General features: G+C 45.9%; 1 protein-coding gene across 1 annotated transcript; it reads left to right on the top strand.

Moving 5' to 3' along the window:
* The first annotated feature begins 21568 nt into the window (after nt 1-21568).
* Nucleotides 21569-25258, top strand: LOC125509629 (Peroxidase superfamily protein). Its single transcript, XM_048674646.2, has 3 exons — nt 21569-21994; nt 22131-22322; nt 24434-25258. Exons 1-3 carry the CDS (start codon nt 21776-21778, stop codon nt 25052-25054), a joined length of 1032 nt encoding a protein of 343 aa, XP_048530603.1. The 5' UTR covers nt 21569-21775; the 3' UTR covers nt 25055-25258.
* Nucleotides 25259-27774: the final 2516 nt, after the last annotated feature.

Below are 27774 nucleotides of genomic sequence, written 5' to 3'. Positions count from 1 at the left end.
CTGTCCCGGGGGGCCACCTGGGCTGTAGGGGGTGTGCATTGGCCTACATGGGCCAAGGGCACCAGCCCCAAGAGGCCCATGTGCCTCACATTCACCTTGATGAAATTGGGTTCATTTTTACTCCACTTCTGATCGGAATTGATAGCAGGGTTCTTAATCTTTGACTTCACAAAAAATCATGCAATTTGCCTACACAGATATAGGTCACCGAACTGAAAGTGCGTTATATCGACTAGAGGGGGGTGAATAGGCGATTTTTATGAAATTCATCACAGAGGAATTTGCTAGTGAGGAAATTCCTTAGCGAAGAACTACTAGCAGCGGAATAAGTACTCAAAAGTAAACATAACAGAATACAAGCATAGTCATCATGATGTAATGAAGACAGGCACAGAGTACAGGAAGCGTAAGTACAGGATAACACAAGATGAGGACAAACAGACTGAAGAAATTGAATTGAGGAAATTGTGAAAGTCTTCAGTCAAAGTCTTCAAACACAGATATGAACAAACACACAACACAGTTAGGAGGAAATGAACGAGTTGAGGGAATAGAACCAGTAAGCTTGGTGAAGATAATGATTTGGTAGACCAGTTCCAACTGCTGTCTCAGTTGTACGTCTGGTTGGAGCGGCTGAGTATTTAAACTCGAGGACACACAGTCCCGGACACCCAGTGCTGAGCACGCAGCTCAGGACACCAAGTCCTCACCGTATTCTCCTTGAACTAAGGTCACACAGACCTCGTCCAATCACTCATGGTAAGTCTTCAGGTGACTTCCGAACCTTCACAAACTTGGTCACTCGGCGATCCACAATTCCTCTTGGATGCTCTATACCATGACGCCTAACCGTTTGGAAGAAGCACAATCTTCAAAGGTAACAAGCGTCGGATCCACGCAAGATCAATCTCTTCAGTGATGCTCAATCACTTGGGGTTTGTAGGTGTTTGGGGTTTGGGTTTTTCCTCACTTGATGATTTTCGCTCAAAGTCCTCGGAAGATGGGTTGCTCTCAAATGACAAGTGTCAGTTTCTCTCGAAGAAGCCAACCAGCTAGTGGTTGTAGGGGGCGGCTATTTATAGCCTAGGGAGCAGCCCGACATGATAAGACATAAATACCCTTCAATGATATGACCGTTAGGTGGATAGATATTTTGGGACAGCTGGCGCATAGCACAGCAATGGTCGGAATTTTGAGTAGCAAAATCCTCAGGGCTATCATGTTCCTCACTGTGTAGGTAATCCGCACTGGCGAATTCCTAACTCTTCAGTCAGAACAAATTCCTCAGAGACCAGAAGAACTTCGTCTCTGTCACTGAAGAAATTGACTGAACTGTATGAGATTTCCAATGGCTTCACTCGAAGGGATTGGTACGTGTAGGATTTGAGTTGAGCATCACTTGGAAATTTTTCCTTAGTATTTCCTCAACCCCCTTTAACAGTACGGTGTTTCCTATGACTCAAAAAAGAGAAAATGAAACTACGAAAACAAAAGTCTTCACGCTTCATGTTCCTTGAATGAATACCAAGTCTTCAAGGTCACACCAATTTCTTTGCTTTCAAAGTCTTTAGAAAGTCTTCAGAATACCAAAGTCTTCAGACGAAGAACTTAATTTTTAGGGGTCGACTTTCTCTGTAATTATCAAACTCCTCATAGACTTATAGACCTGTGTACACTCATAAACACATTAGTCCCTTAACCTATAAGTCTTCAATACACCAAAATCACTAAGGGGCACTAGATGCACTTACAATCTCCCCCTTTTTGGTGATTGATGACAATATAGGTTAATTTTTCAACGGGAATAAACATATGAAGTGTAAATATTGATATTGAGGAATTTTATTGCAAGATATAGAAGAAATCCCCCTGAGGATGTGCATAGTGAGGAATTTTCTTTTGAAGCAATGCACACTTGAAGAGTTGAATCATGGAGATCCCCCCTATATCTTGTAATTCATACACGCATTTGACATATAACAGTGAAGAATTTGAAATGCATGATGAAATATGGTGACTGATATAATTCAGCATGCGTGCAATAATATTAACGAGGAATAAGCATGCAGAAAAACATATCAAGAGTATCAGAGCACCATCGGGTTTAAGTTTACAACTCGATCCAATAAAGTCTCAGAATAACGAGAGTTGTAACTTGAGTAAAAATGCCCATATAGAAAGACCCGCTTGAATACTAACTCAAAATTCTCCCCCTTTATCATCAAATGACCAAAAGGATCGAATATGAGGACTAACGCCCCTGAAGAATATCAAGTTGGTGAAGGAGCGCCAGCGTTGTTGGGGTCGTTTGTTGTAGTAGGGCCTGCCACAGTGTCGTCCAAGTCTTCATTTTCATCAGTGTCGCGCGATGAAGAATATGAGCTGGCCACCAGAGAAGGAACCTTGACCTTCTTGAATTTCTTCGGTGGAGGTGCAGACCAGTCAAAATCTTCCTTGAGACCCATTTTCTTCAGCTCGTCTTCACCATACAGATGTGACAGGATTGCCCAGGTGCGACCGAAGACTTCATGGAGGTAGTAATGGTTTTTCTTCACTGCATTGTGTGTAGCAGTCATATTGTGAAGAAATCAACCAAACTGACGCTTAACCCATTTGTGATTTCGATCCACCTTCTGGTGAATACTAAGCAGAAGCTCACGATCAGTCATCACACGAGGAGCAGTGGCTTGAGGAGTAGACTTGGGTGCATTGGCAGAGTCATGTGTGGCAGAGTCATCATTGGTGGAATAAGAGGCAGCTTTGCGAAACTTACCATCCAATGGACGAATGCCTTCATCTATAACAGCTGGTGCCTTGCCCTTTCCATCAACTAAGGAATAGGTCTGCTTGAGGACTTCAATCGGGGGCAAGTAGCTGAGGTGATTCTGAAAATTAGCTTTGTAGTTGAGTGAAGACCTTGTCCTGAGGAATCTCATAATCCAAGGTGCATAAGGCTTCAGCTCAAACGGAGATAGTGCAACATTTGCCAGAGTCCTCATGAAGAAATCGTGATAATTGACAGGAATGCCATGAACGATGTTGAATACCAGATTCTTCATGATGCCAACAATTTCCTCATCAGATGAGTCATGGCCTTTGATAGGACTCATTGTCCTTGTAAGAATACGATAGACAGTTCTGGGCACATAAAGCAATTCCTTCATGAGGAATTTGGTTCTTGGTGCCTGACCTGGCTTCAAAGGTTTCATCAGAACCTGCATGTAGTGATTTGTAAGCTCAGGTTCACTGTAGATGCAACGAGCGTCTTCAAGGGGAGGACTGAGTGGTAAGGCATGAAGCAATTCAGAGGCTGGTGCAGTGTAGTGAGTGTTTTCAGACATCCAGTCCAGCACCCATGAATTCACATCTTCAGAGTCTCCGGTGATGTGCAGCGTTGCATAAAATTGAAGATCAGTTCTTCATTCCAATCGCAGATGTTAGAGCAAAAGTTTAACAGTCCGGCGTTGTGAAGAACACTGAGGACTGGTGCGAAGCACGACAGAGATTCCATATCCACGTGAGGAATATGCTCATGGTAGAAGATTTTCTCTTTGTTGAACAGCATTGAGGAATAGAAATTGGCTTGACTAGCAGTCCAGAAACGCCTCTTCCTAATGCGAGCAGAGTTATATGGATTGTAGTCTTCGAAGAATACATGCTCGCCGAAGAAATCATCAGCCTTGAACTTCTGCTTGCGTGAGAATGGATCCTTGGGCTTGGGTAGAGGAGTGTCAGTGAGTTGCATCACGACCTCAGGAATCGCAATCTCAGGTTCTTCAGACCGAGGAATTTCTGGTTCCTCTTTAGTGGCAGTCTGCGTCTTCAGATGTTCAGCAGCAGTAGTTTCTTCAGCACTGGTGGCTGGGATTTCCTCATGTACAGATGAAGTGGGGTGAGCTTCAGAGCCCATTTGGACAGTTGGTGCAGGCGACTGAGGTATTTGCTGCAACGGTGTGAACATTGGAGAGTTTGGATGCTGACTTTCCCAGAATTCATCACTTATTACGGGTGTGGAGCAGCCAACGTCCACATCTTCATCTTCCATTTCTTCAATGCCAGCCTCTTCAGCTGTGAACTGAGGCATGGGCGAGGAGATGATAGGTGTTGAAGGGATCGTATCCACTTTAATTTCTTCATCAATCTGCTCTGACGAAGCAGCAGAATGATTTTCTTCATCAGATCCGCTAGGGATCTCATATTCTTCACCAAAAGGAACAAGGTCCTTTGATGGCCTGGTCAAGATGGGAACAACATCAATGGGATTAGCAAATGAGCTTGTCATAGGCTTCATCTTCTTCGGAGTTGAAGAATCTGAAGCAGCTGATGCTTTCCTTTTCTTCACTGCTGCACGCTCTGCAGCCTTGGTCTTCTTCATATCTGATGCAGATGGAAGGATTGGAGTTGGTGTAGGCGCAGGAGGAGCAGAGGAATTTGGTTGATTTTCTTCATTTTCTTCAGGTGCACCACTAGTGGGTGCCCTGGCAATTTCTTCAGCAGCTGGAATGCAGTCATCAGCCCTGGAACTCACGTTTTCTTCAGCAGCCTGATTGTCATCAGCGGTGCTGGCATTTTCTTCAGTAGGCTGAGCAGATGCTTCAGCCTGAGGAATTTTCTGTTGCGTTGGGGCTGCAACATTGGACGTGAACTATTCTGTGATCTTTACAAATCCGACTTTGGCTCCCAGCCAGTCAGCATAATAGCGATCAAATTCATCACTCAGTTTCTTGATTTCTAATTGGAGAGCAACAAGTTCTTCAGGTGAAAGCTTCAAAACGTTTTGCTTCAGAAAGCGCTCTTTCTTGTACTGCGCTTTCTTCACTCTCCTCCCCTGTTCAAATTTCCATTTCTCTTCTTGTATGAAGTGAGTCAGCATGTGACTTTGACCAGGAGTCAGCTTGAAATCAGGCATGGGAGTGTTGGGGTCCTTGTGCCAAACATCAATGTATTCGAGGATCAACTTGGGATCCAAAAGAAGTGACACATTTGTTCCCTTGGCTCTAGCGGCCCTGACTTGCCTATATCTGATGATTTCTGCAAGTTCATCATCATCAGCTTCGTCTTCATCAGATGACACTTGGAAGGCGGCTTGCTTCTTGTGAGGAATAGGGCGAGGACCTCGTCCAGCAGTGGCCTTAGTCTTTAGTAGAGAGGGTCCCGTTGAGGAAGTTGGTGCAGCTGAGGAACTAGCTGAAGCTCCTGAGGCAATGGACATGCCTGCAGTCCTTTGGCACGAGGCAAGATGCACATGTGCTGAGGACTTTGTTGGAACAGCTGAGGACTTTGGAGGAGCTGAGGATTTTGAGGGAGCAGGAGCAACATGAGGAATTGGCCATGAGGGCTTTGAGGATTCTGGCCGTGAGGGCATTGCTGAGGAGCTTGGCCTTGAGGGCATTGTTGGTGAAGCACTTGGCTTGCACGCAGGCTTCTTTGACATAGCCTTCTTTGTCTTGACAGCAGAGGCCTCAGCAGAGGCAGCAGCAGCAGCAGAGTCTTCATTGAATTTCCTCACTGCTTCTCTGGCTTGCTTAGCCAACTTGGCTTGGCGCGTGGCCCATTCGTCAGGATCGTCCTCACCGCGCTTGAGGCTGGTGGGATCAACTATTTGGCCAGGTGCCAATGGAGGTCTTGGGCATGGAGGATTGAGTGTGAATTTCTTCATGTACTTGGGAGTGACATATCTGTACTCCCTCCACTCTCTAGCCCATCTCCTCTCTATCTTCTGAATGCGCACCTTGCGCTCATTCTTGGTTTCCTCAGTAGGTGTGCAATACCCAGCATATATTTTATCAGGGATCTCAAACGCTGTATTGACCTCAGGCCTCTTTCCCCCTTTCTGTGGCTTCTTACCGTCAGCCATTTTCTTCAGTTGAGGAATTTGGACAATTGAATTCTCTGAAGAAGTATGCAACTTTTCTTCGAGGAATGCTGCAAATGAGTTAAGTTGATGAGAACCTAGTGATTCAGCAGCTGACATGAGTACCTGTGAACAGAGTATAGTTGCGAGGAATTTGGAGAGGTCATATGCATTCTCAGAAGGTTTTACAAAAAGAACAAGTTTGAGGAATTTGACCAGATGAGTCTTGAAGAATTTCACTAAGCATTCTTTGTCTTAGGTTCTAGAGTTGTATAGATCGAAGATCCACACAATTGAGGAATCTTGAAGAAAAATGATGCTTAGAGAAACGAATCAAGAACAGATGACTTGTGAGGTGTTTAGTGTGTGAGGATTTGAAGAAAACACCTTTGAAGATTTTGTAGATAATCATTCGAATCAACGAGGGCAGTAAAAGTAACTTTTAATTACCCTAGATGAAGAACACGACGAACAGTGAAGTGGAGAGGTGAAGTTCATCTGTGTAGATCTTCCACGCCCTAACTCGACGGAGGAAGACGGCTACGACGGCGGCGGAGTGAAGATTTCCGTGGTCGGCGCGAGTACGTTGGCGATGAGGTCGAGGCAGTGAAGCTCTTCCTCACCGGCGACGATGAAGTAGCGGCGGCGCTAGGGTTTGAGAAGCTCGAGCTGGAGAGAGATCGAGCGGAGTAAAAGAAGTGAGGAAGGGAAGGAGGGGTATTTATAGCCATGGTGAAAAACTGTTCGCCCGAAGAAATTGGACGAACGTGCCCCTGACCCTTCTCATTCGCTTGACATGTGTCACCCACGTACTGAGAGGTGGAGATCGTGTGCGATCGTGGGTGAATGGATAAGTGTATCGTGGGATGTGGAGCGGTTTGAGCGGCAAAGCCAAAATTTATATAAGATAGATTTTAACGTTCCATTCGCAATTTCTTCAGCTGACAAGGACAAAGTGAAGATTTTGAACGGGTTTCAAATAGAACGCACATGAAGAGTTTGTGAACAGATTGGGTTGAGTATAGCATAGAGGGGAAGGGTCTGATCACATTCACTTAGCAGAAAAACCAACTTGAAAGATTAGCAATAAGTGAATGCTGTAGAGGACATAAACTTATATATATATATGTATATATATAGCCAATGAAGAAAAACAATGGAAACAGTGAAGACAGTGCGAAGTGGAAGAATATGATCAATTGAGGAATTTCAACTTTTGGTGGTGGCGTGACCCACCGTATAAGAATGATGATTTCAGACACCGCGTACAATTATTGTAGGGTTCTGAGAATCAAATTCTTCGTTAATTTCTTCACACTAAGAGTGTTATTCTTCATTGATTGAATAAAAATGTTTCTTCATATGTTGCACATCTAAGTCATCAATTTTGCATAAGTGTTAGGATGAGTGTCCTTTTCAAAGAACATTTGAAGATTCTAGGATATTTAGCTCACACCGCAACTTGCTAAATCTCTTCCCATCCAAGGGCTTTGTGAAGATATCGGCTAGCTATTCTTCAGTCTTCACATGCTCAATAGAAATGTCGCCCTTCAACACATGATCACGAAGAAAATGATGACGAATCTGAATGTGCTTTGTCTTCGAGTGCTGAACTGGGTTGTGAGCAATCTTGATGGCACTCTCATTATCACAGAAGAGAGGCACATTCTTCATGTTGACGCCGTAGTCCTTGAGAGTTTGCTTCATCCATAGCAATTGAGCACAGTAAGAACCAGCGGCAATGTACTCAGCTTCAGCAGTAGATAGTGATACGTAGTTCTGTTTCTTCGAGGACCAACAGACCAAAGATCGTCCGAGGAAATGACATATACTAGATGTTGACTTGCGGTCCACACGATCACCCGCATAGTCAGAGTCAGAATATCCAATGAGATCAAAATCCGAGCCCTTGGGGTACCATAATCCAAGTGTTGGTGTGTGAGCTAGATATCGAAGAATATGCTTCTGAGCCTTATGGTGTGATTCCTTCGGTGTAGCTTGAAATCGGGCACATATGTAAACACTAAGCATTATATCTGGCCTAGATGCACATAAGTACAATAAAGAGCCAATCATGGAGCGGTATACCTTATGATCGAAGTCAATACCATTTTCATCAGTGCACAGATGATCATTTGTGGGCATAGGAATTTTGACTCCTTTGCAATCTTGCATGCCGAATTTCCTCAGTACATCCTTGAGGTATTTCTCCTCGGATATGAATATGCCATTGTGTTGTTGACGAATTTGAAGACCTAAGAAGAATTTCAACTCTCCCATCATAGACATTTGATATTCTTCACTCGTCATATAGGCAAATTCATCACTATAACGTTGGTCAGTACAGCCAAAGATAATATCATCAACATATATTTGGCACACAAACAATTCACCATCATAAGATTTAGTGAAAAGAGTGGGGTCGAGTGAACCGGGTTTGAAGCCTCTCTTCATGAAGAATTCCTTCAAGGTATCGTACCACGCCCGTGGGTCCTGCTTGAGACCATAGAGGGCCTTGTTGAGTCTGAAGACTTTGTCGGGATTCTTTGGATCTTCAAAACCTAGGGGTTGAGCAACATATACTTCTTCCTCAAGCTTACCATTGAGGAATGCACTTTTCACATCCATTTGATATAAAGTGATATCATGATGGTTAGCATAAGCAAGTAATATGCGAATAGCCTCAAGTCTAGCAACATGTGCAAAAGTTTCATCGAAATAAATTCCTTCAACCTGTGTGTAGCCTTGAGCTACAAGCTGTGCCTTATTCCTCACCACAAGGCCATTTTCATCTTGCTTGTTGCGGTAGATCCACTTTGTGCCAATGATATTGTGCTTGTGAGGATCTAGACGTTTGACCAGTTCACAGACATTGTTGAGCTCGAACTGATGTAATTCTTCTTGCATGGCCTGAATCCACTCAGGCTCCAGAAATGCTTCATCTACCTTAGTGGGCTCTGTGATAGACACAAAAGCATAGTGCCCACAAAAGTTAGATAAATGTGAAGCTTTTGAGCGTGTGAGAGGACCTGGCGCTTTGATGTCATTGATGATCTTTTCAACTGGCACTTCTTTTGCAATGCGAGGATGAGCTGGTTGTCGTTGAAGAATTTGATCGGCATTTTCTTCAGCACCATTTTCTTCAGCATTTTCTTCAGGTGCATTAGCTCAACGTTCTTCATGTTCTGGAATGAGTTCTTCAGCAGATTCTTCAGTAGGAATGACATCCTCAGTAGCCTTGAACTTGATAGTTTCCTCAGGTGCTGGTTCATCTATCACAGTAGGTAGGGGCTCTCTTTGCGAGCCATTAGTTTCATCGAACCGCACAGGCAGTGAAGCTCTTCCTCACCGGCGACGATGAAGTAGCGGCAGCGCTAGGGTTTGAGAAGCTCGAGCTGGAGAGAGATCGAGCGGAGTAAAAGAAGTGAGGAAGGGAAGGAGGGGAATTTATAGCCATGGTGAAAAACTGTTCGCCCGAAGAAATTGGACGAACGTGCCCCTGACCCTTCTCATTCGCTTGACATGTGTCACCCACGTACTGAGAGGTGGAGATCGTGTGCGATCGTGGGTGAATGGATAAGTGTATCGTGGGATGTGGAGCGGTTTGAGCGGCAAAGCCAAAATTTATATAAGATAGATTTTAACGTTCCGTTCGCAATTTCTTCAGCTGACAAGGACAAAGTGAAGATTTTGAACGGGTTTCAAATAGAACGCACATGAAGAGTTTGTGAACAGATTGGGTTGAGTATAGCATAGAGGGGAAGGGTCTGATCACATTCACTTAGCAGAAAAACCAACTTGAAAGATTAGCAATAAGTGAATGCTGTAGAGGACATAAACTTATATATATATATGTATATATATAGCCAATGAAGAAAAACAATGGAAACAGTGAAGACAGTGCGAAGTGGAAGAATATGATCAATTGAGGAATTTCAACTTTTGGTGGTGGCGTGACCCACCGTATAAGAATGATGATTTCAGACACCGCGTACAATTATTGTAGGGTTCTGAGAATCAAATTCTTCGTTAATTTCTTCACACTAAGAGTGTTATTCTTCATTAATTGAATAAAAATGTTTCTTCATATGTTGCACATCTAAGTCATCAATTTTGCATAAGTGTTAGGATGAGTGTCCTTTTCAAAGAACATTTGAAGATTCTAGGATATTTAGCTCACACCGCAACTTGCTAAATCTCTTCCCATCCAAGGGCTTTGTGAAGATATCGGCTAGCTATTCTTCAGTCTTCACATGCTCAATAGAAATGTCGCCCTTCAACACATGATCACGAAGAAAATGATGACGAATCTGAATGTGCTTTGTCTTCGAGTGCTGAACTGGGTTGTGAGCAATCTTGATGGCACTCTCATTATCACAGAAGAGAGGCACATTCTTCATGTTGACGCCGTAGTCCTTGAGAGTTTGCTTCATCCATAGCAATTGAGCACAGTAAGAACCAGCGGCAATGTACTCAGCTTCAGTAGTAGATAGTGATACGTAGTTCTGTTTCTTCGAGGACCAACAGACCAAAGATCGTCCGAGGAAATGACATGTACTAGATGTTGACTTGCGGTCCACACGATCACCCGCATAGTCAGAGTCAGAATATCCAATGAGATCAAAATCCGAGCCCTTGGGGTACCATAATCCAAGTGTTGGTGTGTGAGCTAGATATCGAAGAATATGCTTCTGAGCCTTATGGTGTGATTCCTTCGGTGTAGCTTGAAATCGGGCACACATGTAAACACTAAGCATTATATCTGGCCTAGATGCACATAAGTACAATAAAGAGCCAATCATGGAGCGGTATACCTTATGATCGAAGTCAATACCATTTTCATCAGTGCACAGATGATCATTTGTGGGCATAGGAATTTTGACTCCTTTGCAATCTTGCATGCCGAATTTCCTCAGTACATCCTTGAGGTATTTCTCCTCGGATATGAATATGCCATTGTGTTGTTGACGAATTTGAAGACCTAAGAAGAATTTCAACTCTCCCATCATAGACATTTGATATTCTTCACTCGTCATATAGGCAAATTCATCACTATAACGTTGGTCAGTACAGCCAAAGATAATATCATCAACATATATTTGGCATACAAACAATTCACCATCATAAGATTTAGTGAAAAGAGTGGGGTCGAGTGAACCGGGTTTGAAGCCTCTCTTCATGAAGAATTCCTTCAAGGTATCGTACCACGCCCGTGGGTCCTGCTTGAGACCATAGAGGGCCTTGTTGAGTCTGAAGACTTTGTCGGGATTCTTTGGATCTTCAAAACCTAGGGGTTGAGCAACATATACTTCTTCCTCAAGCTTACCATTGAGGAATGCACTTTTCACATTCATTTGATATAAAGTGATATCATGATGGTTAGCATAAGCAAGTAATATGCGAATAGCCTCAAGTCTAGCAACATGTGCAAAAGTTTCATCGAAATAAATTCCTTCAACCTGTGTGTAGCCTTGAGCTACGAGCTGTGCCTTATTCCTCACCACAAGGCCATTTTCATCTTGCTTGTTGCGGTAGATCCACTTTGTGCCAATGATATTGTGCTTGTGAGGATCTAGACGTTTGACCAGTTCACAGACATTGTTGAGCTCGAACTGATGTAATTCTTCTTGCATGGCCTGAATCCACTCAGGCTCCAGAAATGCTTCATCTACCTTAGTGGGCTCTGTGATAGAGACAAAAGCATAGTGCCCACAAAAGTTAGATAAATGTGAAGCTTTTGAGCGTGTGAGAGGACCTGGCGCTTTGATGTCATTGATGATCTTTTCAACTGGCACTTCTTTTGCAATGCGAGGATGAGCTGGTTGTCGTTGAAGAATTTGATCGGCATTTTCTTCAGCACCATTTTCTTCAGCATTTTCTTCAGGTGCATTAGCTCAACGTTCTTCATGTTCTGGAATGAGTTCTTCAGCAGATTCTTCAGTAGGAATGACATCCTCAGTAGCCTTGAACTTGATAGTTTCCTCAGGTGCTGGTTCATCTATCACAGTAGGTAGGTGCTCTCTTTGCGAGCCATTAGTTTCATCGAACCGCACATCTACAGTTTCAACAACCTTGTGAAGAACGTTGTTGAAGACTCTGTAGGTGTGCGAGTCCTTTCCGTAACCAAGCATAAAACCTTCATGTGCTTTCGGTGCAAATTTTGAGTTGTGATGAGGATCTCTAATCCAACATTTAGCACCGAAGACTTTGAAATAACTTACATTGGGTTTCTTATCAGTGAGGAGTTCATAGGCAGTCTTCTTGAAGAATTTGTGAAGATATACTCTGTTGATGATGTGGCGCGCAGTATCAATTACCTCGGTCCAGAAACGACGAGGCATTTTGTATTGATCAAGCATAGTGCGAGCCATCTCAGCAAGAGTCCTGTTCTTGCGCTCCACGACGCCGTTCTGCTGAGGAGTATAGGGAGCAGATAACCCATGGGTAATACCAAGTTCATCAAGATAGTCATCGAGACTAGAATTCTTGAACTCAGTGCCATTGTCACTTATGATGTGCTTGATCTTCACACCAAAGTTGGTTGAAGCCCTCGAGGAAAATCATTTGAAGACTTCCTGCACTTCATGTTTGTAAGTAACAAGGTGTACCCATGTGTAATGAGAGTAATCATCAACAATAACAAAGCCATATTGAGATGCTTCATTTGAAATAGCAGAATAATGATTAGGACCAAAGAGATCCATGTGAAGCAATTCAAATGGGCGAGTGGTGGTCATGATAGTCTTCGCTGGATGCTTGGCCTTTGTCATCTTCCCAGCTTCACAGGCTCCACATAGGTGATCCTTGAGGAATTTGACATTCTCGATGCCAATGACATGCTTCTTCTTCGCAAGCGTGTGCAAATTCCTCATGCCTGCATGACCAAGTCGTCGATGCCAGAGCCAGCCTTCTGAATCTTTTGCAAGTAGACACACGGCTGATTGTGGTCCTGTAGAGAAATCAACAATATACAGGTCTCCTCTCCTAAAGCCTTCGAAGACTTTGAAATTGTCAGCTTCCATAAGCACAACACAACAGTACTTGCCAAAGACAACAACCATATCAAGATCACAAAGCATTGAGACAGACATAAGGTTGTAACCTAGGGACTCAACAAGCATGACTTTGTCCATGTGTCGATCCTTTGTGATCGCAACCTTACCTAGACCCAATACCTGACTTTTACCTTTGTCCGCAAACATGATATGCTTCAGATGCGGCGGAGATAATGGCGCATCCATCAATAGATTCTTATCACCAGTCATGTGATTTGTACATCCACTATCGAGGACCCACTCAGTGGCTTTGGGTTGATCATCCTACAGATGAATTAGTGCAGCTTACACACTCATATACTTCATCAGTGAAGAATATGACATCATTTCATCAGATCAATTTCATCAAGCAACAGAACAGATAAAGCAGTGTGAGGACGTGGGAAATGAAAGTTCATTTCTTCATGATTAGCCTGCGTCCTATCAGGCATGCTCAGGTCTCGAGCAAATTCTTCAGACGATTATGTACGTCTGGAGACCTGACCCTGCAGAAGAGATTAGTTCTTTTTCTTCACCACCCACATCTGAAGGGGTGGCAAAGAGTTCATCATTCTGCGAGCTCCATACGAGAAGGATGGCATAGAAGCCAGTCCATTTCGTTTCACATAAGAGAGGTTAGAATAAGCATAAGAGTGAGCAGAGAAATTCTTTGAGGACTTATGGACATAACGATTTGAAGAATACTGCACATATCGATAATCCTTAGATCTTCCCTGCGAAACAGATGGGTTAGCATGATGATGTTCATATGAAGACGTTGATCCTTTTGAGGAATATGATCCATGTGAGGAGTTTGGTCCGTATGAGAACTTGGATCCATATGAAGAATTTGGTCCATATGAAGAATTTGATCTGGGGTTCCTATTCTTCACAGGTGGCGTCATGATGACATTCACCTGAAGATTTTCAAGGCATCTTTTGGGAACCCCGATTTTCTTCATAGGGGGACCGTTCCTGCAGTTAGTGCCAACATATCTAGCAAATACTTCACCATTCTGATTTTTGAACAGTTTGTAGTTGGAGTCAAATGAATCATCATCAGAATGAGGAGATTCACATGCAAATCCAGATAGGTTAGATGGATCAACTGGAGGTCCCTTTGCAGCAACCCATGTAGTTTTGGGGTACTACTCAGGCTTCCAATATGTACCATCAGCATTGAATTTTCTCTCAAAAGCAATACCCTCTTTCCTAGGGTTCCTATTGAGGATCTACTTTTTAAGCACATCACAAAGAGTCTGATGCCCTTTGAGGCTTTTGTACATGCCTGTCATGTACAATTCCTTCAACCCTGCATCATCAGTGATACTAGTAATGTTCTCAGATGAGGAATTAGTGATAGCAGAGGCATGTGAAGAATTTGAAACATTAGCAGCATTTGAACATTCAGGTGAAGAATTAGCAGATTCACGTTCAATGCATTTCAAACATGGAGGAACAAATTCTTCCTGAGAAGCGCTAATTTGTTGAGCAAGTAATGAATCGCGCTCCTTCTGAAGATCTTCATCACTCACTCTTAGCTTCTCAAGGTCTTGCTTTCTTTGAAGAAATTCATAAGAAAGCTTCTCATGATCAGATAAGAGAGTGTTATGATGACCTTGAAGATTGTCAAACCTAGTCTGAAGTCTCTGAAGATTTTCAGTCAAGGCTTTAGTGCAATCCATTTCTTCACCCAACATATCATCACTTTTGTCTAGCATATTTTGAACCTTTTCAAGAGCCCTTTGTTGTTTTACAGCAATCTTAGCAAGTTTAGAATAGCTGGGCTTAAGGTTTTCATCATATTCATTATCACTTGATTCAGAGGAGGTATATTTGAGTACCTTGGCACCCTTTGCCATGAAGCAGTAGGTGGGAGCGTAGTCATCATCGCCTTCATCAGCCTTGTTGGTGAGGTCATTTTCTTCAGTGTTGAAGATAGACTTGCTGACGAATGCAGTAGGGAGAGCTAGGCTAGCCACTCCGGATTCGGACTCCTCAGATGTCTCCTCTTCCTCATTTTCTTCAGATTCAGCCTCAGAGTCCATTTCCTTGCCAATGAATGCCCTAGCCTTCTTGGAGCTGCTCTTCTTGTGATATGAAGGCTTTGAGGATTTTGATGATGAAGATTTTGTGGATTTCTTCTTTTTCTTCGCATCATCAGAACTGTAATCCTTGTATTTCTTCTTCTTTGATTCCCTTTCTCACTGAGGACAATCTTGAATGTAATGTCCAGGTTTCTTGCATTTGTGACAGAGCCTCCTTTTGTAGTCATTGGATGAGGAATCATTGCTCCTTGTGGGTCTTCCAAAGCGACCACGTCTTGAGAACTTTTGGAACTTCTTCATGAGCAGAGCTAGATCATGGCTTAGTTCTTCAGGATCGCCAAGGCTGCTATCAGAGTCTTCATCTTCGGACTCAGATACTGCCTTGGCCTTCAGTGCACGTGATCTGCCATAGCTCGAACCATAGAGATCTCTTTTTTCAGCAAGTTGGAACTCATGAGTATTTAGCCTCTCGAGAATATCAGCAGGATCAAGTAACTTGTAATCAGCACGTTCTTGTATCATCAATGCCAGAGTGTCAAATGAGGAATCAAGCGATCTCAGCAATTTCTTCACCACCTCATGGTCGGTGATGTCAGTGGCACCAAGTGCTTGAAGCTCATTTGAGATGTCAGTGAGGCGATCGAAGGTTTGTTGAACATTTTCATTGTCGAGTCTTTTGAAGCGATTGAAGAGATTGCGAAAAACATCAACTCGAGAGTCACACTGTGTTGAGACTCCTTCATTCACTTTGGACAACCTGTCCCAGATAAGCTTCACTGTCTCCAAAGCACTCACTCTGCCATACTGTCCTTTGCTCAGATGGCCACATATGATATTCTTCGCTTGAGAGTCGAGTTGCTTGAATCTCTTCACATCAGCAGCATTCAGAGAAGGTGTGACTGAGGGAACACCATTTTCCACAACATACCACAGATCGTTATCAATTGCCTCAAGATGCATTCGCATCTTATTCTTCCAGTAGAGGTAGTCTGTCCCATCAAAGGTAGGACACCCCGCAGAGACCTTGATCATACCTGCGGTCGACATAACTAAAACTCCAGGCGGTTAAACCAAAATCACACAGAACAAGGGAGTACCTTGCTCTGATACCAATTGAAAGTGCGTTATATCGACTAGAGGGGGGGTGAATAGGTGATTTTTATGAAATTCTTCACTAAGAAATTTGCCGGTGAGGAAATTCCTTAGCGAAGAACTACTAGCAGCAGAATAAGTACTCAAAAGTAAACATAACAGAATACAAGCATAGTCATCATGATGAAATGAAGACAGGCACAGAGTACAGGAAGCGTAAGCACATGATAACACAAGATGAGGACAAACAGACTGAAGAAATTGAATTGAGGAAATTGAGAAAGTCTTCAGTCAAAGTCTTCAAACACAGATATGAACAAACACACAACACAGTTATGAGGAAATGAACGAGTTGAGGGAATAGAACCAGTAAGCTTGGTGAAGATAATGATTTGGTAGACCAGTTCCAACTGCTGTCTTAGTTGTACGTCTGGTTGGAGCGGCTAAGTATTTAAACTCGAGGACACACAGTCCTGGACACCCAGTCCTGAGCACGCAGCTCAGGACACCAAGTCCTCACCGTATTCTCCTTGAACTAAGGTCACACAGACCTCGTCCAATCACTCATGGTAAGTCTTCAGGTGACTTCCGAACCTTCACAAACTTGGTCACTCGGCGATCCATAATTCCTCTTGGATGCTCTAGACCATGACGCCTAACCGTCTGGAAGAAGCACAATCTTCAAAGGTAACAAGCGTCGGATCCACGCAGGATCAATCTCTTCAGTGATGCTCAATCACTTGGGGTTTGTAGGTGTTTGGGGTTTGGGTTTTTCCTCACTTGATGATTTTCGCTCAAAGTCCTCGGAGGATGGGTTGCTCTCAAATGACAAGTGTCAGTTTCTCTCGGAGCAGCCAACCAGCTAGTGGTTGTAGGGGGCGGCTATTTATAGCCTAGGGAGTAGCCCGACATGATAAGACATAAATGCCCTTCAATGATATGACCGTTAGGTGGATAGATATTTTGGGACAGCTGGCGCATAGCACAGCAACGGTCGGAATTTTGAGTAGCAAAATCCTCAGGGCTATCATGTTCCTCACTGTGTAGGTAATCCGCACTGGAGAATTCCTAACTCTTCAGTTAGAACAAATTCCTCAGAGACCAGAAGAACTTCGTCTCTGTCACTGAAGAAATTGACTGAATTGTATGAGATTTCCAATGGCTTCACTCGAAGGGATTGGTAGGTGTAGGATTTTGAGTTGAGCATCACTTGGAAATTTTTCCTTAGTATTTCCTCAACCCCCTTTAACAGTACGGTGTTTCCTATGACTCAAGAAATAGAAAATGAAACTACGAAAACAAAAGTCTTCACGCTTCATGTTCCTTGAATGAATACCAAGTCTTCAAGGTCACACCAATTTCTTCACTTTCAAAGTCTTTAGAAAGTCTTCAGAATACCAAAGTCTTCAGACGAAGAACTTCATTTTTAGGGGTCGACTTTCTCTGTAATTATCAAACTCCTCATAGACTTATAGACCTGTGTACACTCATAAACACATTAGTCCCTTAACCTATAAGTCTTCAATACACCAAAATCACTAAGGGGCACTAGATGCACTTACACAAACGTAAGGTGGTACTCATTTATTGTGAGTAACTAGAGGATACCCCGCATGTTGCTTCGGGAATTAATTGCAATATATTTTGAATGATTTGATTGTGTGAAATATGAATAGATGAATTAATAATATATGAACTAGAACTAAAAATACATTTTATACGTCGTATTTGACTATTGTGTAGTTGAAAAATATTTATTGAATATAAGTTGCATGATATAATTGAAAATTTTTCTCATACATGTTGAGTGGACCTATGATGAGGTGTGAAAGTTCGTGGATGTCACCTAGAGGGGGGGGTTGCGCTTTAAAATAGTTATGGTTTAGGCTTGAACAAATGGGGAATAAAACTAGCGTTTAATTTATCAAGCACAAAACCTAGATCAGTTAGGCTCACTTATGTGCACCAAAAACTTATGCTAAGTAAGATAAACAACTAAGTTATAGTAATATATATATATATAACATGAAACACTATGGCTATCACAAAGTAAAGTGCATAAGTAAATGGCTCGGGTAAGAAATAACCGAGGCACGCGGAGACAACAATGTATCTTGAAGTTCACACCCTTGTGGATGCTATCCGTTTGGAGTGGTGTGGAGGCATAATGCTCCCCAAAATGCCACTAGGGCCACCGTAATCTCCTCATGCCCTCACACAATGAAAGGTGGCGTGATTCCACTAAGGGATCCTTGAGGGCGGTTACCGAACCCGTACAATTGGCGACCGTTGTGGACGGTCACCAAACCCGTACAATTGGCGACCCTTGTGGGCGGTCACCAAACACGTATATTTGGCGACCCTTGGGGAGCACACCAAACCCGTACAAATTGCTCGGGGCAATCTTCACAACTTAATTGGAGACCCTGAAGCTTGCCCCGAGCTTCCCACCATAATGGTTGAGCTCTGTGACACCACCAACCGTCTAGGGCGTCCAAGCACCCAAGAGGCACAAGCTCTAGGGTGCCCAAACACCCAAGAGTAATAAGCTACTCAACTTTTCACTTCCACGAATCACCATGGAGAACTCAAATGGATAAAACTAATGCAATGGTAAGAACAAACGAAGTGCTCAAGTCCCGCACTCTCAAATCCCGCCAAAGCAATGAAAGCTATGGAGGAATACGAGAGGAAGAACAAGGAGAACACAAAAGAACTCCAAGATCTAGATCCACAAGCAGGTTCCTCTCACTTAGAGAAGATATGGATTGGTGGAAATGTAGATCTAGATCTACTCTCCCTTTTTTCTCAAAAGATGCAAGATTCATGGTAGGAATGGAGAGTAAGCAAAGCTTTTTGGAGGTCAACAATGGAGGAGAAATCTTGCTTTGAACGGTTGGGGCAATGGGGAAGAAGACCCCCTTTTATAGTGGGTGGAGAGATCCAACCATTAAGTTCACCGGTCGTGCTCAAGCGATGCTACCGCTCCGGGGAGCGGTACTTCCGCTTCGCCCAGTCAACGCAACCCAACGAGTACAGAAGTACAAGGACGGTAGTTTCGCCAGAGCGGTACTACCGCTCCGACTAGTGGTATTACAGCTAATTGTTGACGGGTTACAAAGGAACCGGCAGAAGTGGAGTGGTGCTAGAGCGGAAGTAGCGGAGGTAGTAGCAAGCAGCAGTACCGCACAAGCGGTACTACTCTTCAATTACCGTTTATAAAACAAAGACTCGCAGAAGCTAAATTCCAAGTGGAAGTAGGAGCGGCATTGGTCTATGGAAGTACCGCTCGGTACTACCGCCTGGATGCTGTAAAATTGCCCGAGCAAAACAGATGGATGTAAGTAAGACTAAAACCGCCATAACTTCTGCAAATGAACTTTGTTTTCGACGAACTCAACCTTGATAGAAAGCTAACAACAAGATATGTGAAACCTCCATAAGTGAAGATCTGACAAAAACTCTGACAACAAAAACAAGAGATGATGCACATGAAATCCGTTTTCAATGAACTTGAGCATGTTGAGAAGATGAACACAAGCTACAAACTCACATAGAGAAAGGCCAAACAAGAACCAAGAAATATGATGCCAAGGAGGCAATGGTTTGAGCTCTCTATGAACGATGTGATCAAGCTACTGACGTGAGAGCCCCCCTTGATAGTACGACTATCGATCCTATAACCCGGTCTCCCAACTAACACCATGAGACCGGTAAAATAGAAAACCTATCAAGGACCAACCTTTGCCTAGCGCATAGCCCACTTGAGCTAGATGATAATGATCTTGTCCTCCTCAAGTTCTATCACCTTTCTTGGTTGCGCTGGCTCGATGAAGCCTAGTAGTTTTCTCCCCTATACTCCACTATGGGTGAGCCTCTTCTTAGGACATCTTCACATGTCCATTGTCACCACAATGGACGGAAAGCTTCAAGGATGTGATCTCTTCGTGATGCTGCACTTGAACTTGCCAGACACAACCTTGATGACGATCACCACTTGTTGTCACCCTCTATTGGTTATATGAAGTCTTCCTTTTAATGCAAGCCCATGAAAACATGTCTAACCCCACAAAGAAACCTCACAAATACCATGGTTTAGTACTTAAAGCGCAGTTGACAATGCCCACCATAGCATGAGATCTCTCTTGATCCCACTTGGTAAATATTTTACGCATTGTGTGTTGGTCAACTTAAATCACTCTTTGTATTTAGTCTTGATCAACCTTAAATCTTATCTTCTCACTTCATTAAGATGATGTCTTGATGGTAAACATGAATGTTTACACAATCTTCTTCTTCAAGACATGCTTGCAATAGGCTCAACGCTCACATGACCAATCTTTGAATAACTCCATGAATAACACCTTGATCAACACATAATCTCCTTCTTATAGCCTTGAAACCAACTAATAGTCTTCAAGCCATGCTTATGGACAAACCCTTCAAATATCACTCAAGGCAAACATTAGTCTATAGGGATTATCATCAATTACCAAAACCAAACATGGGGGCACCATGCTCTTTTAAGGTGGCATATGTGCATGTTAAGATAATAGAGGTAGTGAACATGAACTATTAAGGTATATAGGATTTGCCTTTGAATCCATCACAGGTCCAATAACTGATAACGATGGTCTCATACTGATTCGGTGATGACATGATCCATAGATCAACTGTTGGTACTTCGAGTAATGCTTGAAACAACACCAAACCAGAATGATCAACCTGAACCAATGCGTTAGTGAACTGTTAACGATGTGTGGTCAATTTGTCGTGCTCCCTCAATTGAAAATCGACCTCATAAAGTGGGGTCCATTCTTTGGTTGCGCATAGCATAGGTGCAATGTTGCTTCGCAAGGACTCCTTGACTTGAAAACACAATCGATGGTTACTCACGGTTGAGATTGTGAGTCATTTTTTTCACTCATCCAACCCAATTTATATTTGGAGTGATACTGAAAAAAGCACCTGCAAAACAAAAAATCCGCAAAAGATAACCGAAAAAGAGAAAGGCAAATAATGGGCTCACCATGACTATGCTAGTAATATAAGAGCATTTATAGATTATTAAAGTAGCGATCCAAACACTTTTATATTTATTTATGAAGGGAGTACAAGTCAAAATATGCCAGTGCGTCCAAGTAAACACTGCTTGACTGGGGGACCGGAAAATCTGCCCTTATTCGGGATGGTTCGTCCACGTCGTTTTTTCAGTGTGTGCGCTAAGTTTTCTTCCTCCTTGACTTCCCCCTGCAGCGTGAGTGGATGCACCGGTGCTCCCGATGAGTGATAAACATCGCATGACTCTACGAGAAGAAAGATCACTCCGGTCCCGACACGTGGCAACCAACCACGGTGCTCATCGGTAGATGCCGAGGCGCACAACGAAAAGTCGGTCAATGCTCCCCTTTCCCCCACAGCCAAGCCAAACAAACAGCCGGCCGTGCCATCCTATCACCGCGCCCCATTCCGCCGGATATTTTTGACGGCTCAGAGCCAGCCCACGAGACGCCCGCCCGCCCGACCCGCCCACACCGCCGCGCCGCACCTCACCTACCTGCACTGCACCGAGCGGCCCGTCTGGCCGCCTCCGCTTTCTATATAACGGCCGGCCGGGGGCCTCGCGAGGTGTCCGTCTCCTGTACGCTGCCACGCCAGAGCAGAGCAGAGCAGAATCCGGTAGCCAGATCGAACGCCCCACCCTCTCTCCCTCCCTCCCTCGCCCCCTTCCGATCGAGCCCGTCGCCATGGCGCCGCCCCGCGTCGGCCTGCTCCTCGCCCTCGCCTTGTGCCTCGCGTTCGCGCGCGCGGACGCGGCCGTGAGGGAGCTCAGGGTCGGGTACTACGCGCAGACGTGCCCCCGCGCGGAGGAGATCGTGCGGCGCGTCATGGCCCGCGCGCTCGCGCGCGAGGCCCGCAGCGTCGCCTCCGTCATGCGCCTCCAGTTCCACGACTGCTTCGTCAACGTGAGTCGCCTCTGCTCTCTTCAAACATGCGCGATCGATCCCCGTCGCGCCGCGCGCTCTGCTTGCTGCCGCCGCGTGGTGGTCTCAGTCTCAGGTCTCTGATCGGTTTCGGCGGCGATTTTATTAATTGTGCCAGGGATGCGACGGGTCGGTGCTGATGGACGCGACGCCGACGATGGCGGGGGAGAAGGAGGCGCTCTCCAACATCAACTCCCTCCGCTCCTTCGAGGTCGTGGACGAGGTCAAGAGCGCCCTGGAGGAGCAGTGCCCCGGCGTCGTCTCCTGCGCCGACATCATCATCATGGCCGCCCGCGACGCCGTCGTGCTGGTACGTGCGCCGCCTTCTCCCCCCGCACCTGGCTGCTCGGGTAACCCGTGCCGTGCCCCGTAGCCGCAGCCACGGCGCAGATTCTCCCTTGCTTTTCGTCGTTCACGAGACGAGACGGGGACGAGGCCGATGCCCATGGGGTTCCATCATTCCATTCCATTGCCTGGCGTTTCCTGTGCAATTAATTGTTGCCCCGGCCGACCTGCCGGCGGTTTCGGTTCCAGAATCCAGACTCCAGAGGCCCGGTCTTTCAAAATGGAAAAGGGGGAAGAAACTGAGAGAAACCTGGGGTCAAAATTGCCTTAATTAATTTCCTTTTTGTCCACTAGTAGTATAGGAGTACTTCAGTGCTGTGCGTATCAGTGCTCTGCCATTAATTTTTGGCAATTCTATTTGGTGCTTGGCTGGCAACACTAGTCACCGTCGTCGCAAGCGGCCCCGCCTACTCCTACCTGTGGTCAGCGTCTCTCGCACGCACCGTCTTCTCCTTGCCTTTTTTATTTATAAAAAAAAATCCTGCGCATCCACTTCGTTCGGAGCTCCTACACTGTTGACGGCACAACGAGCGATCGAGAATCGCTTATCTTCGCACTGACTTTTATTCCGGTAACCACTTGCAGTATTTGGCATTAATTTTTGCCAGAAACGTTCATGGGCAGCATGTTAATGCCCCCCTTTTAATGTTTTTCTGAAATGGTGAGTCGTAAATATTTCCAAACAAAACCGGATGCGCGATGCTTTGACAGGGACTGACGCATGGGCGCCCCTTGCTCCCCGTAACCACCACACTGAACCAGAATCGGGCTGGAATGGCGTCAGCGTCACCCCCGCGTCCATCCTGCCGTGCCTGGCAAATTTGACAAATTTGACCTGTACATAAAATCAAATCACAAAATAAACTGCCTGTGAAACTATTTCACGTGGCTGACATTTTTGTGTGACGCCCGACACAAAGGCGTTACATTACATTGTGCAACGCCTCACAGATAGGCGCTACACGCCTGACCAGCGTTGTACCCCAGACCATCTAAAAATTGCTAAGTCATTGTGCAGTGCCTGAGAGCTAGGCGCTGCACTACAAAATGAAGCAACCACTAGTATAACGCCTAGAAGCTAGTCGCTACACTGTATAGTGTGGCGACTAGCTCTCAGGCGCTGCACACCGATTTAGTAATTTTCGGATCACACGGGTGCGACGCTGACCAGGCGTGTAACGCCAGTGTAGTGTAGTGCCTTCGTGTCGGGCGTCATACAAAAAGGTTAGCCGCGTGAAATAGTTTCATAAACAGTTTATTCTGTAATTTGATTTCGTGCGTAGGTTGCCGCCGTGCCTAGACAGCGTTGCACGACTCCTAGGCAGGCGCATTTAACGAGGCCGGAAACGGCCAGGCGAGGTGGCCTAGCCTGCGGAAGGGCCGACGGCCCCAGCTACAGGTATAGTAACCCTGGACGTCTCTGTGCCGACAGGCGTACCCCGTCCGGTGCTGTCGAGCCGGTCCCTGCGCCAAGAACGACGAGGGACAAGAGTAGGATAGCATGGGGCTGGGCCTCGTGCGTGGCTGGTCCACAAGAGATCCTTTGCCTCCTCTGTGTCTCACACACGTTCTGTCGGATCAGAATCAGACGATAATGCTGCCGCTGCTGCAATGAAGATCGTTTTAGTACTTCGCCTGCTCCCTTGTTGTTTTGCGCGCGTGTCGCCATGCCAACCATGCGTGGCGTTCATCTTCTCACTGAGATTCATCCGGGTGTTTGATTGGTTCAGGCCATGGAGCTAATATTTGTTTTCAGCGTATTTTAGCTCTGTTTCCATTTTGTCGTTGTTACGTTCTCGGTCGCATAGAGTTGATGGAGGGATCGATTCATCGAGTACAGTAAGCAGCTGAATTGCTTGAATATAAAAGAGCGCTGCACCATCACTAATGGGTCTTGATTTCATTATATTTTAGCACCAATTAAACTTGTTTCAGAAAGTGAAAATTGTAGGAGTTAAGAGGTTAACTTGGCAAGTTTTGATTGATAATTACTCCAGAATACAACGTCAACAACAACAATAGAGTCAATATTTTGACTTGGTTTGACTCTGAATTGTTTATTTCCTCGTCTCGCAGACTGGTGGACCCAACTGGGACGTGAGGCTCGGGCGCGAGGACAGTCTGACGGCGAGCCAGGAGGACTCGGACAACATCATGCCGAGCCCGCGCGCCAACGCGAGCGCGCTCATCCGCCTCTTCGCCGGCTACAAGCTCACCGTCACCGACCTCGTCGCGCTCTCCGGCTCGCACTCCATCGGCGAGGCCCGCTGCTTCTCCATCGTCTTCCGCCTCTACAACCAGTCGGGCTCCGGCCGCCCCGACCCCCACATGGACCCGGCCTACGGCCAGGCGCTCGACGCGCTCTGCCCCCTCACCGGCGACCAGAACGTCACCGGCGGCCTGGACGCCACCCCGGTCGTCTTCGACAACCAGTACTTCAAGGACCTGGTCCACCTCCGCGGATTCCTCAACTCCGACCAGACGCTCTTCTCCGACAACGAGGGGACCCGGCGGGTGGTGACGCAGTTCAGCCAGAACCAGGACGCCTTCTTCAGGGCCTTCATCGAGGGGATGGTCAAGCTGGGCGAGCTCCAGAACCCCAGGAAGGGGGAGATCCGGCGCAACTGCCGCGTCGCCAACGGCGGGCGGCCGCCGCTGGAGAAGCAGGTCGCGCCGTTCCGGGTGCTGGACTTCTGAACCTGGTTCTACGGTAGGCCTGTAGGTGTCTCACGGGAGCTCTGGTGTGGGAGCGATCCATATGCTTGACATAGGTTTGGTCGTGTCGCAGTTCTGTGCCTACCCAAGAATGGTTTCAGGTCTGGCTACTGCTTATTGCTAATTGTTGAGGAATAATAGAGAAATTGATGCCTCTGGTACTTTGATTGCCAAAGGCTGCATTAAGGTTTGCTTCTTTGTTGATTCTCCAAAGATTAGCTAGCGATAGTGCAAGATGCTTAGAGAGATGGTTACAAAAACAAATAATGATTTCAAGAGTCATAGAACTAGCGCTTAATGCTTAGTTTGGTTTTAAAACTTTAAAAATATGAAATTGCAGTAACTTCAATTCTACTTAAGTGTGCAGATACGATCATAATCGTGTATGTGGGAGTATCCGCGTGTATGGCCCCACTATCACTGAGTGATGGCGCTTGGGTGACGCTTTTTTGCACAAAAGGCCCTTGTATTTTTTATTTGCGAAAAAGCCAAACATCGTGACATTTTTTGCACAAAACCCCCTTGCATTTTTATTTGCGGAAAAAGCCAACCACTATACTACTAGTAGATGCGAAAATTAACACAAAAAAGTTAGAACACGAACCGGTCTAGCCACTCCACTCTTTCACGTTCGAATGCCTAATATGGATAACAAACTTATATGTATTTTTGAATCTATGAGCAGTGGGTCCCACCTATTATTACATAGTGAAAATTAACGCAAAAAACTATGGTCGCCAAGTCTCAAACCCACGACGAAAGGCTAGCATACAAGCCGCCCTAGCCACTACAATCTTTACGATTTTTTTAGACATCCTACAATCTTCATGGCCTATATGCTGACGACGTCGTCATCTTCTTAAAACCTAGCCGCGACGAGGTCGACTCCCTGCTGCACATTCTAGGTGACTTCGGAAGAGCAACCGGGCTCCGCATCAACCCAGCTAAATCGACGGTCTCCCTCATCCGTTGCGGAAGCATCAACATTGGGGAGGTGCTACAGGGTTTTGCGGGCTCGGTCGCCCCCTTCCCCATTAGGTATCTAGGCCTCCCGGTCACCACGGGCCGTCTACGCCTCGTTCACCTCCAGTTTATCATCGATAGAATCAAGGCAAGATTAGCGGGATGGAAGGGCAAGCTGCTGCCGATGGCAGGTCGCCGAGCGCTCGTCCGCTGCGTGTTGAACGCCATGCCAACCTTCGCACTCACCGTCCTCCGTGTCCCAAAGAAGATCCCCAGGGAGGTCGACAAGTGCAGGCGTCGCTTCCTTTGGCGCCAAGACGAAGAGATCACTGGTGCCAGTTGCAAGGTCAATTGGCCGACGGTGTGTGCCCCAACAGAGCAGGGAGGCCTAGGCATCCCCGACCTGCAGCGCTTCGGTAGAGCGCTCTGTCTGCGTTGGCTTTGGATCGCCTGGCATCACCCGGAAAGACCTTGGGTGGGCTCTGCATGTTGGGGAACGTAGCAGAAAACAAAAATTTTCCTACGGTTTCACCAAGATCCATCTAGGAGTTCATCTAGCAACGAGTGATCGGATGCATCTACATACCTTTGTAGATCGCGAGCGGAAGCGTTCAAAGAACGGGGATGAGGTAGTCAAACACGACGTGATCCAAATCACCGATGACCAAGCGCCGAACGGACGGCACCTCCGCGTTCAACACACGTACGGGACGGGAGATGTCTCCTCCTTCTTAATCCAGCAAGGGGGAAGGAGAGGTTGATGAAGATCCAGCAGCACGACGGCGTGGTGGTGGATGCAGGGCGTCACAGTAGCAGGGCTTCGCCTATACTACGAGAGAGAGACGTAACGGGGAGAGAGGGAGGCGCCAGGGGCTGATGTATGAAGTCCCTCCTCTCCCCCACTATATATAGGGGTGCTAGGGGGGGCGCCGACCCTAGTAGATGGAATCTACTAGGGGGGCCGTGGCCAAGGGTGGGGGGCTTGCCCCCCAAGCAAGGGGGCGCTCCCTCTAGGGTTTCCCCTCAACCCTAGCCGCATGGGCCCTAGGGGAGTGGCGCCCCAGCCCACTTTGGGCTGGGTTCCCTCCCACTTCAGCCCATGGGGCCCCCCGGGATAGGTGGCCCCACCCGGTGGACCCCCGGGACCCTTCCGGTGGTCCCGGTACAATACCGGTGACCCCGAAACTTGTCCCGATGACCGAAACAGCACTTCCTATATATAATTCTTTACCTCCGGACCATTCCGGAACTCCTCGTGACGTCCGAGATCTCATCCGGGACTCCGAACAACATTCGGGTTACTGCATATACATATCTTCACAACCCTAGCGTCACCGAACCTTAAGTGTGTAGACCCTACGGGTTCGGGAGACAAGCAGACATGACCGAGACGACTCTCCGGTCAATAACCAACAGCGGGATCTGGATACCCATGTTGGCTCCCACATGCTCCACGATGATCTCATCGGATGAACCACGATGTCGAGGATTCAATCAACCCCGTATGCAATTCCCTTTGTCAATCGATATGTTACTTGCCCGAGATTCGATCGTCGGTATCCCAATACCTCGTTCAATCTCGTTACCGGCAAGTCACTTTACTCGTACCGTAATGCATGATCCCGTGACCAGACACTTGGTCACTTTGAGCTCATTATGATGATACATTACCGAGTGGGCCCAGTGATACCTCTCCGTCATACGGAGTGACAAATCCCAGTCTTGATCCATGTCAACCC

The sequence above is a fragment of the Triticum urartu genome, chromosome 5A (genome assembly GCF_056163025.1).
Source record: "Triticum urartu cultivar PI428250 chromosome 5A, HENAU_Tu73, whole genome shotgun sequence".
NCBI lineage: Eukaryota > Viridiplantae > Streptophyta > Magnoliopsida > Poales > Poaceae > Triticum > Triticum urartu.
Note: the sequence above shows the minus strand (reverse complement) of the source record. Positions and strands in the feature narration are given on the sequence as shown.

Bases quoted from the DNA above. Each gene is read 5' to 3' on its own strand.
- LOC125509629 (XM_048674646.2), top strand. From the start codon at position 21,776: ATGGCGCCGCCCCGCGTCGGCCTGCTCCTCGCCCTCGCCTTGTGCCTC. The intron at 21,995-22,130 runs GTGAGTCGCCTC...TAATTGTGCCAG, and splicing joins TCCACGACTGCTTCGTCAAC to GGATGCGACGGGTCGGTGCT. The intron at 22,323-24,433 runs GTACGTGCGCCG...CTCGTCTCGCAG, and splicing joins CCCGCGACGCCGTCGTGCTG to ACTGGTGGACCCAACTGGGA.